General features: G+C 37.1%; 1 protein-coding gene across 1 annotated transcript; it reads right to left on the bottom strand.

Moving 5' to 3' along the window:
• Positions 1–255: 255 nt before the first annotated feature.
• On the bottom strand, positions 256–14,303 carry pes (pescadillo). The gene is made up of 15 exons (XM_081366193.1): positions 14,075–14,303; positions 13,667–13,746; positions 12,247–12,400; positions 10,355–10,464; positions 9,099–9,270; positions 8,906–8,995; positions 8,557–8,673; positions 8,375–8,452; positions 8,188–8,277; positions 6,714–6,844; positions 4,087–4,212; positions 1,477–1,661; positions 1,250–1,392; positions 954–1,121; positions 256–594 (listed from the first exon to the last, which is right to left on the bottom strand). Exons 1-15 carry the CDS (start codon positions 14,096–14,098, stop codon positions 511–513), a joined length of 1,752 nt encoding a protein of 583 aa, XP_081222319.1. The 5' UTR covers positions 14,099–14,303; the 3' UTR covers positions 256–510.
• Positions 14,304–15,064: the final 761 nt, after the last annotated feature.

Here is a 15,064-nt window from a genome sequence, read left to right as displayed (position 1 = left end):
TCAAAATGGTTTATATTTACAAAATACACTTAAGTTGGTCAGTGAAAACTTTTGTCAGTTAAATAAAGGTTCACAGATTCTTGATTTTATTGCATTTTACAAAATGTCCCAAATTCTCTGGATTTGGGGTTGTACTAACAATACTGTCATACCAGCTTGAAGTCAGCAGTTCGTTTTAGGCAAGTTGATTCTAAATGTAATTGCATTTATCCCAGCTAGTAAAATTTCACATGAAACAAAAAAAAGAAATGAAACTTTATACTTAATAATAATCTTCTTTTGTTTATTAGAAATGTTTCAAACAAAATTAGGCCCAACACAAAGACAGACAAGAAATACAGAATGAAAGCTCGGTAGTCACTGAAAATGACATCGAGTTCAGCGATTCATGTACAGTCCCTATTAAATGATGCAAGGAGTTGAAACCAGAGAAGAAACACTCCTCCAAGTCTCTTCACAGAGGGGGGGAAAAGCTCAAGAAGAACTTTAATACATATAAAAATCAGTCCTTCAGCACTTTTTCTTTTTCTTCTTCTTCTTGTCTTCCTTGCTGGCGTCATCATGGGCTTTCCTCTTAGCAGCTAGCTTGTTAGCCTGTTGGAAAGGGTGCATTAGATTCATGAACAATAGTCGATCAAGGTCACTGGAGCTCAAATAATGAGCCAAATGTAGGTCAAGCATCTTTTAAAAGGTCTTTGACAGCCACTGTTCCAGCTCTTAATTAGTGCTACATTTACTCCTTTAATTAACCATTAACCAAAGCACACATTTTCAACATCATAGACTTATCTTACAGCATAAAATAATAAGAAACAAACCTAGGAAATAAAATAAAGCTCATTATTCTGTTAAATGGGTCTAGTTCTATACAATTCTTTTTAAAATTATTTACACAAAAGAGAGCATATACGATTGTAAAATGGTACCTGACAACTATTTCAACGCAGTCTTACCTCTCTGACGTTTCTCTTCTTGCCAAACATGATCTTGTCATAGAGGTATTTCTCTCTCTTCTTCATCATCATGATGGCCAGCCTCTTCTCCTCTGCTTTCTCCTCCTCTGCGGCTCGCTTACGGTTCTCTGCTTTGGCTTTCCCAGGAGTCACCTTTACTGACAAGCTCTGAGGGAGAACCAGCACATGACAAACTTTTACACTTATGTTTTTTTACATTTATTTAACATATTCCTCTAACTTTATGGCTTTAAATGAGTCAATGGCGTCAAAAAGCGAAACTGCAAAAATCTTACCTTTCCCCGAGATCTCTTCTCCTCCATTTCAGCTAGATTTGCCTCATCTTCAGCCTCATCTTCTTCCTCACTTTGATCATCTTCCTCGTCGTCCTCATCCTCTTCTTCCTCCTCCTCCTCTTCCTCCTCGTCTTCTTCCGTTTCTGTGAAGAGTCCATTTTTGAAGTCAACAATCACTCAACATTCACGCATAATCATATCAAAATCAGAATGGCAAAAGCCCTCACGTGGCTTCTCTCCTCTCTGCAGGGCCATGAGCTTGAGCTTCTCAGGAGGCACATAATCTCCCTCAGTCTCCTCCACGAATGGTGACAGATGGGGCGGCAGCGTAACTCCCAGGAAGTATTCCTCTACGGGTAACAGTATCTTAGCGTTGACAGAGTCATACACCCACTGGGGCTGGATGTAGTACCTGCAAAGATGAGAAATGCATTAAGTATACAAGAATATACATTATTGATGTTAACACCTGCAAATCATTTTTTATATAATATCAGGGGTGTAACTGTTCACAAAATTCACGGTTCGGTTCGATACACTTGTGTCACGGTTCGGTTCGATACGATACACTTGTGTCACGGTTCGGTTCGATACGATACACTTGTGTCACGGTTCGGTTCGATACGACACATTTGTGTCACGGTTCGGTTCGATACGATACACTTGTCACGGTTCGATACGATACACTTGTGTCACGGTTTGGTTCGATACGATACACTTGTGTCACGGTTCTATACGATACACTTGTGTCACGGTTCGGTTCGATACGATACACTTGTCACGGTTCGATACGATACACTTGTGTCACGGTTTGGTTCGATACGACACACTTGTGTCACGGTTTGGTTCGATACGACACACTTGTGTCACGGTTCGGTTCGATACGATACACTTGTCTCGGTTCGATACGATACACTTGTGTCACGGTTCGGTTCGATACGATACACTTGTGTCACGGTTCGGTTCGATACGATACACTTGTCACGGTTCGATACGATACACTTGTGTCACGGTTCGGTTCGATACGATACACTTGTCACGGTTCGATACGATACACTTGTGTCACGGTTTGGTTCGATACGATACACTTGTGTCACGGTTCGGTTCGATACGACACACTTGTGTCACGGTTCGGTTCGATACGACACACTTGTGTCATGGTTCGGTTCGATACGATACACTTGTGTCACGGTTCGGTTCGATACGATACACTTGTGTCATGGTTCGGTTCGATACGATACACTTGTGTCACGGTTCGGTTCGATACGATACACTTGTCACGGTTCGATACGATACACTTGTGTCACGGTTCGGTTCGATACGATACACTTGTGTCACGGTTCGGTTCGATACGATACACTTGTCACGGTTCGATACGATACACTTGTGTCACGGTTTGGTTCGATACGATACACTTGTGTCACGGTTCGGTTCGATACGATACACTTGTGTCACGGTTCGGTTCGATACGATACACTTGTGTCACGGTTCGGTTCGATACGATACACTTGTGTCACGGTTCGGTTCGGTACGTTTTTGATACAGCAAAAAGAAGGAAATGCCAGAGAAATTTCCTTAATTAAATTTTTTTTTATTCTTTTTTTTATTAAAACTAACATCATAAAGTATGATTTTTTTTACTTTGAGCAATTCTAGAGCTATAATTTACTCGTCTTAGGAGCATATAAAACAAAACAGCTCCTTGGAAAAAATGAAATGTAATATTGTAGTAGTTATAAACAAAGGTTTATTTTAGTTCAAATTAACATTTGAGGGCAGCAATTGTATTCATAATGTCAAAATAAAACCGACGTAATGTTACTTGAAAGCATTATGCCTACTATTCCTGCCAAACTTCCATGGCTACAGTTAGTGTTACTGCAGTAAATCCATCTGTGGACACTGGATAGTTCATTCATGGCACAATGTTTCTTCCTGGTTTCCACGCGCTGTTTGATCCGTTAATAACGGAGAAATGTGAATGTTTGTCACTAGATCTCGCAGCGATGTTATTACCTCAGTGGCGAATTCAAATGCTTTCTTTACTGGATCTCTTAGCGCTGTGTAGTAACAGTGTCGCATGATCACGATCGGCTCGCGCTGCACTGGTCCAAACTGATAAACGGTCCTTCAACCACACAATAACGAGCAGTTTCGTTCCGCTTGCATTACGTTTGCCATTTGATGTTGGGCAATGTTGTGGTCGCGCCGGCGTCATTATGAGCGCGCTTGCCACGCGCAACGCGCCTAGAAATAACTAAATTTTGGTCGGCAGGAAAAATGGTCCAATGAACCATTCGGTTTGAAAATGCGTACCGAAAACCTCGTACTGAAGGGTTCAATATGAATACGTATTGTTACAACACCCCTATAAAATATATATACTTCTTTCAATTGTTGCATTTTAAAAAGGCATCTGAAATGATAAACTAAGTGCAATGTAGTGTTGTGTACATGAAGCCGCCACACAGTACTAAATTGAGTCATTTTTCGCTGCTTATTGCGCTAATGTCAAAACACAAAATAATGTCAAAATACCAGTCTTTGCGAGTATTCACGCAAACACAGTTATGTTTTAAGTGAAAGTAAACAGTTGAGAAAAAATATGCATGTGTAACAGTATAATGGGGTATTAAAGTGACAGCAGCCTAATATACCTGCTGCCAAATTATGAGATAATATTAAAAAAAGATCTATATGGCAGTTTTTCCTCATGGTATCAGTCAAAATTGTGGCCAGTAAAAATGTAGAGTGGCTAGTAACTTTGGAAAACCACTAGCCACAGTGGCTGAAGCCCTCATTATTATGCATACAATCAGAGAGAGTTGGTGTCAGACCTGTTGATATACTGTTTGTCAATGCTGGGTCTGTCCACAATGTGATGTGTGATCGTTTCGTCTGTGCCATCATATGTGCTGCCAATGCACAGTGATTTATCCCAGGACACCTCTCCACCGAAACACCTGCACAATGGAAGACATTCTTACACAAAGACAAAGTAAAACTACACATACTATAGGCCTTAGAAAAACACACATCTATGAACAGTTACTTGTAAATCACAGAGTAAAACCAATCACACTGTAAACTTATGGCACTTTCCACAAATAGGGACTTTGTAAAAAAAAAAAAAAAAAAAAGATAAAATAAAATAAGATACATTTATATATACACACACATTTATATATATATATATATCAGTGTCTCCCACAGAATTAGATTCTATTTGCGGTGGTGTGGTGTTTGGGGACTGGGGACCGGGGACCGGGGACCGGGGACGGGGACGGGGACGGGGACGGGGACGGGGGGGGGGGGGCTGGTTAAGCTAAATATATCATATATATATATATATATATATATATATAAACATTATAATATAATTATATAATGTTTATATATATATATCATATATTTTTATTGACAAGTACACATTCCCATTGCCAACACTTAGTGTCAGATATAAAGACTTTGCCATTGCTACATTTCTATGCTATGACTGCTCCACAGACTTTTTGTTGCAAATTTTGCTCACACACAAACCTGGAACTGGACACACACACACACACACACACACACACACACACACACACACACACACACACACACACACACACACACACACACACACACACACACACACACACACAAACTCACAAACTTACTGACACACTCAAACACAGGCTCACACACACTCACATTCAAAAAGACTCACACACACAGATTCAAACACAGACACACACTCACACACACTCAGACCCAAACACAGACTCAGACACACACAGGCTCACACACACACCAAACTGGACCTGGAGGTGGACACACACAGACTCAGACACACGCACACCTGGAGATTGAGGTGGACAAAAACCAACACACACCAACCTGAACCTGGAGATAATAATAATATAATGTCTAGTCTGGTGGCTGTGATATGAACCTACCAACGTCCGTTGCAATGATTTTTGGAATGACTGATCGCGAGAGGAACAAATTACGTTTTAGTCGCATAACATCGGTTAATGGAAACGCCGTCATTTCGCAATAGTTGTAACGTTAATTTATATTTAGAAAAAAAAAAACGCAAAAGTTTTGCGCGAATCTGTAATGAAACGCGACCGCGCTGCAAAAGTTTTGCGCGAATCTGTAATGAAACGCGACCGCGCTTAACATCTAGACAACTTCTCAGAGTTATGTTGAGCAACAGTGTTCATTATACTAACCATTCAACTCCGGATTGATTCTGGAATCTTCACTGGGGGAATGAGCATTAAGCACCGGCAACAATCCGCCCTCTACATGCTCATGTTTTGATTCAGATCGTGCGGTAAGAGAAGGAGGGGCTAGTCGTGCCTCCATTGTCAGTTTGTGAGAGAGAGGGGGGGCAAGCAGCGCGAATAAAATTCAGTTAAAAAATCTGAATCAATCCGTGGCGGTCAGCGTTGATATGTGGCGGGCCGCCACAAATTAATGAATGTATGGGAAACCCTGTATATATATATATATATATACACATTAGAAAAGGTAATCAGGTTTTAAAATTGCAAACTACTTATGTTTAGGTTTGCATATGAAGAGTTCAGATGCAAAAATTTGAATTTTATTTGTGTATACACACACACACATATATATATATATACACATATACATATGAAGAGTTCAAATGCAAAAGCCTGTAAGTGCCATCTGAAATTTTCTTCTAGAAAGATCATTTTTATCAAGGTCGTACATATAAGTTCAGTAATTTTACTTAAATGACAATTAATTGGTAATTTTCATTGCCATTTAAGTGAAATTACTGACCTTAAACTGACCTTGATAAAAATGATCATTCCACAAGAAAATTTCAGATGGCACTTAAGAGGCTTTTGCATGTGAACTCTTCATATGTATATGTGTATATATATATGTGTGTGTGTGTGTGTGTATACACAAATAAAATTCAAATTTTGCCTGAATAATGTAGCTTGGTAGCAAATGGTTGTTTGTAGTTACTAGTTATTGATAAAATTATATTTTCAATCATTTAAAGAAAAAATATTGATTAAATAACTTTATTTGATTACAATAACTTTGATTGGTTGAATAGTTGAACTTGAATACAAGCTGAGAAAATTAAATTATTCCTTTGTGTTCTCCCCATGCTGTACAAATGATGTCACAGAGAACGATACATTTTTTAATTAAGGAAAATGTTACCTATGCAATAATATTTCTACAGTGAACTGAATATCAATTAAACAGTCACAATTATGACATTATAGCATGATTTGTACTGCCACATTCATTTTTCACAAATGCAAATATTTTCATAGATCATCAAAAATATCTAATACCTCTTAGGAACATGGGATTTGTGCCTTCATTCGTTTGAAAAAAACAACAACAAAAAACCAATTGGTACCCTATTTAAGGAAAGAGCCATAGACTGAATGACGTGTGATAAAAATGAGCTGGCATGTCACACCTGATCACAAAAGCCAGCGATTCCCTGGGAACTTCTCTGTTTAGGAAAAACTTCAGGCCCTCGAAGAACTTCTTCTGTTTGATCTGCTCCTGCTCCATCTTCTCTCTCACCTCCATCTTCTCCAGGTCCTCCTGTATTTGAAAGTGCATATATAAATAAAGCTCAATAAAAGCTGCATTAAATAATGAGGACAAAGTTCACCTGCAGTCACGCTGGTTTCATCAGAATGTTTTTTTAACACCTTCACCGTGTAACCATAGCAACAGTCTCCCTCAGTGAACATGAAACATGAGGTCCGTCCAAAACAACAATTAATCAAACCACGGGTTAAATGCTTCACTGACATCTTGTGATGTGCGACTAAATAACAAGCGTCTTGTGACACTTTCTTTTAGTGAACTTGAAGAGTGGAAAGTTATTGTGGATTCATATAGTTGCAGTAATTACAGAGGCCACGTGTGCTTTAGCAAGGAATCTGACGGCTTGCTTTATGGTAGTTGGCCACCATACAGCTCTGCTAAATGCTTTCAATATTCTGACCTGTGAACAACTTGGAGCTGCATTTTATGAAAGGTGCTCTACAAATAACTTTTTTATTAGTTATTAAATTTAAAAACTTTGAACTGTATCACGTTTTCATGTCTTCCATTTTTGCCTCAAACTATTTTTGAGCTATTTTAGGTCTAAATAACAACGTTATTAATTTAAATTGTCCAAATAATCACTGGTAAATTTGGTTTTTAGTAAGTGCACAGGTTTTAAAGGGGTCATTCACTGTTGGCAAAATGGACATTTAATAAAACATTAGGCTGCCTATGTTGTAGAAAGGTGATTTTTTTTTTTTAAAAATCGTTGCTATCTGACTAGAGAAAACAAGGCTGTGGTCTTCCCTTTTGCCAATTAGGTAGGAAAACTTCAACACCCACAATGCATTGGATATGTTACTGTCCAAGGCCACTTCCACCAGTCTGCTATAAGCTTAACAATTAGCGCCTTGCTTGAGTAGGAAACACTTGTTAGAAAACTTTATTCACAATGGTATCGACTTGTATTGCTCCCGAGTGCAAAAATTCAAAGAGTAAACGTTTAGCAGGAGTGAGTTACTATCGGTTTCCAGTGAAGAATCCAGCGCCTTGTAGGCAGTGACTAAAGGCTGCAAAGAATCGCAAATATGGAGAGAACACTGTGAGGGAAAATATGAAAAACCTGTTTATAGACGCCATTTCAAATTAGACTACTATGAACAAATCTGAGAGAAACTGCTGTTCCATCAGTTACACAAAATACAAAAATGTACAAAAGTGTGGAAGTATAATCTGTAGTTTTCACGAAAGCCCAGGAGCTGTCAAAAATCATGATGCAAAATGCATTCATTCGGCGGACTTTTGTTGACAAATACACTGGACTGAATTTTTCAGTCCAGGTAACAAGGAGAAAGAGTCCCTTAAAATTAAGACAGCTGTCACTCGCTCACCCCTTCAGTAGGGAAATGGTCCAGTTCTGTCTCCTCCTCCTCCGCTGATGGGACCATACGGGCCAGACTGGCACTCAACGCTGACAGTTTCTGGAGGGAGATGTGAAGAGGCAAGTCTTTAAACACACTGTAATATTTGGAACAAGTTCATATTGATATGAAAAGAGGAAATTAACTATTCTTGTACCTCAGTATAGCTTTCTGATTCCAGGGCATACTCTTCTTCAAACTCTGATTTGAGACTGATCTCTCCTTGTCCATCAAGCTAACATGGAAAAAAAAGATAAGAGATTCAATTCCCAACTGGAACAAATTGGAAATTCTGCTACTGAATAATATAAAGGCATTTAAAGGAAGCACATTTGATACCTTTGGCGGGTAGACAAGGTTGAGAGTCTGGTAAAGACGGAAGTTGACAAAGCCAAGCAGTGTTGTGTAGAATTCGGTAAACGTGGCCATGACTCTGTAGTCCACATCTGTAGGGTGCTGAGGAAAACAGGGACAGGGGTGCGTTATATTAAACGGTCATCATGTAAGACCTCAGCATTCAAAAAACTGCATTATACAAAGACACTGACCCAGATGATCAATGATTTTAACATAGGTAACAACAGCAATATGATAAAGACCCTATTTGGGATCAAACCTGCTTCAAGTATTTTTTCACGTGTGGTACTTTAGTAAAATACAGCGGGAAAATCAACTATTTTATACTCACATCATGGGCAAACTGATATGGTATGATCCATGTGATGGTTTGCCCCAAGACCTCTGCCTGGTAGTAAATGCCCTTAATGGAAAGAAAAACCTGAAGGAAAAAATCAACCATAAAGAGTCAGAGAAGTGTAACATTAATGAATAATTCTTTTAAAATTCACACTTTTTCACTCTTAGCATATGTAATACAACACCTTTCTCAGGGAGCGTGAGGAGATAATGTAGTTCATCCACTCGACACTGAGTCTCCGGCACAGCTGAATTGTCTGAACGTGGCATTTTCCTGTGCGAGCAAATGTAGAGAACAGGAAACTCATAGAGAGGGCATCATCTACATCTCGGAGAGCATCAATGAACGTGGGATATCTGGGAAAAACAAACTTATTTTATAAACCGTACACAAAACACAGAGAAAAATAGAAGAAAAAAAGAAAGTTGATCAATGTGGCAGCTGAACAAAACCAAGTGAAATTTGAGATAAGGAAGCTAAATATGGTTATGGTAAGTTACACAAGTTATGGTAACAGTTTTGGAAATTTCCCCACTCAAGTAGATGTTAGAGGAAAACCGGAAAGAAGGCTGCACTTGTCAAGCAATTTCTATTGAAATGAATATAAATTGCAAATACAAGTCTATATTGTAGTATTGCAAAATTTTCCCAGTCATAATAGTAACAATTATTTATTTTTTTTTTATTTTTTTTATTTGAAAGAAATGAATACTTTTATTCAGCAAGGATAAATTAAGAACGACAGTAAGGGCATTTATAATGATACAAAAGATGTATTTCAAATAAATGCTGTTCTTTTAAACTTTCTATTCATCAAAGAATCCTGAAAAAAAAAAAAAAAACCTGCATCGTTTCAATTCAAAATAAGCAGCAAAATGTTTTCAACACTGATAATAGGAAATGTTTCTTGAGCAGCAAATCAGCATATTACAATGATTTCTGAACGACCTGTGACACTAAAATACATTAAAACACTTTAAATTGTAATAATATTTCACAATTTAACCAAATAAATGCAGCCTTGTTGAACACAAGATACTTTCAAAAACATTTCAAAAACTTACTGACCCCAAACGGTATTGCATGTTCTACTTGGGGGGATAAATAAATAAAAACTTCACATTCTAAATTGCAAACCCAAAACTATGCTGATGCAACAGTTGCGAACAGAGGCAGATGGACGGATGAAGAGACAAACGGTCTACGAGACATGGAGTCGGGCCAAGATAATTAAAGTATCGTATTCTTATGATTTCTCACAACTGATCTGTTTTGTGGACGCTTCCCAGACTCACAACAGTGTTTGGACACAAATAGATGCTTATCACATAACACTGTCTGGACACACAGAAAAGTCTTTAACAGCATGTTGGTGTTGTTGAGCGAGAGAGTTGAAGTGTGTCCTCTGCAGGCCACAGACAGCGCTGCATTCACGCTCACCTCTCCTTGATGATGTGGTCCAGTTTGTACACAGGCTTGTTCTCTTTCAGTCTCTCCACTCCACCCCACTCAGCCTTGCCATAAGCCTTCCGCAGTTTGCGCACAAAAATCTATAATCAAGTAATATACAGTGAGTACACAGACTGTCTGAGGGTGTGCAAATAATACTGCATAAGTTACTACTAGATATTTATCAGTCGATCAAAAACTAATTCTGGCCTTAAGCATGAAAAGATCTGATATTTAACACTGATGATTTATTAATAATCAGCTGGGTACATTTTTATGTCAGGTTTTTTCTGCTTGTAATATTAAAAAAATACCCAAATAAATGAAATCTGCAAAAATTAAGGCATGTTGTCGGATGCCCCTTGTACGCATTAAACAGGTTCTGTTGGTAAAGCTTCAGAGTTTGACAAGTTACTCTTTCAACTTTTCTACTTAAACAATAAAAAAAATCAGAATGTCATCATTTTTTTTTTTCCAGAAGTTCATGTGGCAACTTATATGTGATCTACTTGCATTAAACCACCAAATCAAGTGTATAAAAATATTTTTATGATAGATTTCACTGGCTAGAGTGACACAATGGCATGTGTTTTTTTTTTTGCTGCAAATATGCGGTAAGAAAACAGCTAAATAATTCAATAAAGGGGCCAAAAGCATGTTTTTTTTTATACAAATAATGAAAAATACAATTTCATGAAAAGTAAAAAATATTTATATGGCCAATATAATCTCTCAATTTACCCAAGTTAGCCTATCTGTGATGTATCATATCACAAACAATAAAACAGACTGAGTGTGAAAAGAAAAAAATAAGTTTTTGTAAAGCATGTTTTAAAAGGCAACGCAGCTTCTCAGTAATTTCTGACTTTTTGTAATATCACAACTGATAAAAAGCGGCTTGTTAATTTCATTGTGCCTGTCATACATCAAACTAACATGCACAAATGAACAATTCTGAGTGGAAATGATTATATTAAAAGGTGCAGTAAGCGATTTCTGAGAAACAGTTCAACCCACACTAACACACCCCTCCCTTCTTTGCTCCGCCCCCAAAATGCAATGTATATAGCGGATGACTCTTTATCAGATTAAATGAAACAAAATAATGCGCGGGTGACGAACGAACGACAAGGAAGAACAAAAAATTAACACAGTCCACAAGACTAGAGTATGTACAAGCAAGCAAGTATGTACCAGCAGCTCCAGACAAACATTGACACTCAAAACTATCCTGTTACTACAGCTAACATTACAACAACAGCTTATTTTGAAACGGCAGGTCTATGTCCTGTCGGTGTTTTGACAGAAATATGAATTCAACATGGACCAAATGTCCATCCAGATGCGATGTCACCAGATGCGACCCTAAAAAGGACAGAATGCTGAGGCGTTTACGCATTTTTATTGTCAGTCACGATGTTGCCCATCACAGTTCGGTACAGGCATCAGAACCACGTCTCTTGCAGCAGATCTTTGTTTGTGTGTGATGGAGGGATTTCTGCCGCTTTTTTTACTCCTTTACACGTTTTAAGCTCTTCACAAGTTCTCAGCCGGTAAAAAAATCATATGTAGCTACGCACATACATTGAGCACATTTATCCCAGCACACAGCATTGATTTGAATGCTACGCAATACGTCATAAAAGTCGACCAATCAAGGTTGTGAACATATAAAAATGCCACTGCGAACTGCAAGCTAAATGCTAAAAAACCAAGCGAAGCGAACTACAAGTGTGAACGCACCCTTATATTGTCATTGACATTTCTAAAAATCAATAAAATGTATGTAATTCAAGACTTGAACATGAAAAAGTGATCAAAATAAGGATTAGAGAAAGCAGCTGCAAACACACGACAGCATTCAGCTTTCCCCGAGTTCTTACCTTGTACTCTCTGAACTTGCCAACGATGGGCTCATGCAGGAGGAAGCGGATGTCCTTCAGCAGGTAGAAGGTTCTAGGGGCTGTCGAGCCCTTGTTGACCTTCTTTTTGTGTTTGGGCTCATGAGGATAGATTCCTTTCAATATACACAATCGCCTATAAAATGAGATGCATGTATTAATTCACAATGATTTTTATTAAATGCATAAATATGAAACAGAGCAGGTTACAGTACATACACTGATAAAGCTAACTAACTGCCCTTACAAAATAAGTTTCTAAGTGTGCAATTAATATACTTGTTTTAAACTACTTTTCATATACTTCTCAGAAATATACTTAAAATTACACTTAAGTATACATGACTTATACTGATAGAAAAACCGAAGTATATTTGGCCTATAGGCGACTTGTATTCAATATTTTGATCGAGATATACTTAAAAGTATAAATAAGTATTCTCAGTATACTTGGCTTGTAGTTGTGTTTGCTTTTTTGATTGAATAGCCTGTAAAATACGTTGCTGTCTTATCAGCTTACATTTTTTGATAATATTGATTCATAATGAAAACAGATATGTTCCTAATTCTGAGTATGTGAATTTTTGTGTAGGCTAGTACACTGGTAGTGTACATATGAATATACTCAAAGTACAGTTAAAGGTATATTTCAAGTATAAAAAATTATTACCTAAATAGGAACATAGTTCAAGTGCAAAAAATAATATATACATAGTAAACAACAAGTATGATGTTAATTTCACTTACAAGCATACTTGCAGAATTAAACTATTAAACTTGAAGTTAACTTAAAGTATACTTCAAAGTGTATTTTCATAAACTAAAAAAAATTGTATTTGACTAGTAAACTATCAGTATACTAAGTTCACTTGTAGTTGCAGTACAAGTGAAAAACATAGTTGTAAACTAGTTGTGTACTCAAAATGTACTACTGTTATACTTAAAATATACTTTTATACACTAAAAAGTTGGCCAATTTAGACAAGTAGTATTAAAATAGTACACTTACAAGTATACCACTAGTAAATTAATATTAGTATACTTACTAAATAAAATTCAATTGAACTTTAAGTATACTTAATCAAATTAACTTATTTTTGTAAGTGTATATAGTTGAGAAGATGGCTAAATAAATAGGCATAATATCATCTTTCAAAACTAACTTTTAAATACACTTTGTTGCTGATGTCAAAGGTCACATGTCCGCACAGATTTAGTTGTCATTAGTTAAAAAGCAGATGAAAACCACTGACATACACTGCAATTACGTACATACCGCTGAATAAAGTATGTGACATTCTATATGCACTATACAATTATATAATATATGATGAATGTGAAATGACCAAAACATCAGCATAGAACATTTAGTTAAATCTGATGCTTTGTTTTGTTCACTAACCTGAAATCAGCCAGACTCAGACTCAGCTTCTTGCGGGCTTTATTCCTGGTGATGTAGTTAGTGGCTGATCCACTCTCATACTACACACAAACAAATTACAGGTCAGCAAGTGCTCTGACATGACTCGAGGATGATTATACAGAAATAAAGACCCATTTTCACTGCGTGTCAGATCTTCTGATGAATTAAGCTTAAGAACCCTTATTAAGCAAAGCAGCAAACAGCTGAAAAATCAAGTCACAATTATGCTGTAGATCTTCATACATATCTTTATCATATGTATGCATATTTAAAATGTTAGATGTATACAGTATAATGTGCTTAAGCACACACACACGTCTGCAGGGCCTTGCGCTCATCAACACATGTTTTGTTTACGGACAGTTTTGGTCTGAATCGCTGCCTTACCTTTTTCTTTTGTAATCCGCCCATTACAGCGGACGGTATTTCCACACGACAAAACCTAAAATAAAACCTATTGCAGTAAAACTGTAAAAAGATCCCAGATCAGAGCCAGTAGTAACGTGCTTCTTCCGAACACACGTGTTTTGTGTGACGTCAGTTGGCTGAGACCGTAGGACCCTTGAAATGGGTGCGCCCGCAGAAATGCCTGCATAGAAATGCATGACCGTGTCGTAGTGATAGAATACGTATGTCTGTGTATAATACTGTAACTGCATGTGTAATATTACTATACTATATATAATATGTTTATATGTTAATTTAAATACCCAATATATCTTCATCTAAGGCATAAATGAACAATACATAGCCTAAAACACAATATAGGCTACACTGAATATATCTAATTGACTTGAAAATGTGGTCAAATGTAGGCTCATGTATAGTATTTTATTAATGTAGATCTATCTATCTATCTATCTATCTATCTATCTATCTATCTATCTATCTATCTATCTATCTATCTATCTATCTATCTATCTATCTATCTATCTATCTATCTATCTATCTATCTATCTATCTATCTATCTATCTATCTATCTATCTATCTATCTATCTATCTATCTATCTATCTTAAATTGCATTTATAAATAGGCTATTGTTATGCAACAAAGATACATTGTACCTCATCATCAAGTTTGCTGTTGTTCCATAGCCTAAGCTTTAGTAAAAATTACACAAATCTGAATTCTTTCAATAAAATAATAAACTTGATCATAATCAATATTTAACCACAGTAAAAAGGACAAGGCTGCCATCATTTGGGAGGGAGGGAGGAAGAGAGAGAGAGAGAGAGAGAGAGAGAGAGAGAGAGAGAGAGAGAGAGAGAGAGAGAGAGAGAGAGAGAGAGAGAGAGAGAGAGAGAGAGAGAGAGAGATGTAGTACAGAAAGGGTATCACCATACAGCATCAGTTCAGCGGTGAATGGTGACGATTA

This window comes from Scardinius erythrophthalmus (genome assembly GCF_964197995.2).
Source record: "Scardinius erythrophthalmus genome assembly, chromosome: 5".
Taxonomy (NCBI): Eukaryota; Metazoa; Chordata; class Actinopteri; order Cypriniformes; family Leuciscidae; genus Scardinius; species Scardinius erythrophthalmus.
This window is presented reverse-complemented; position numbering and strand designations above follow the sequence as displayed.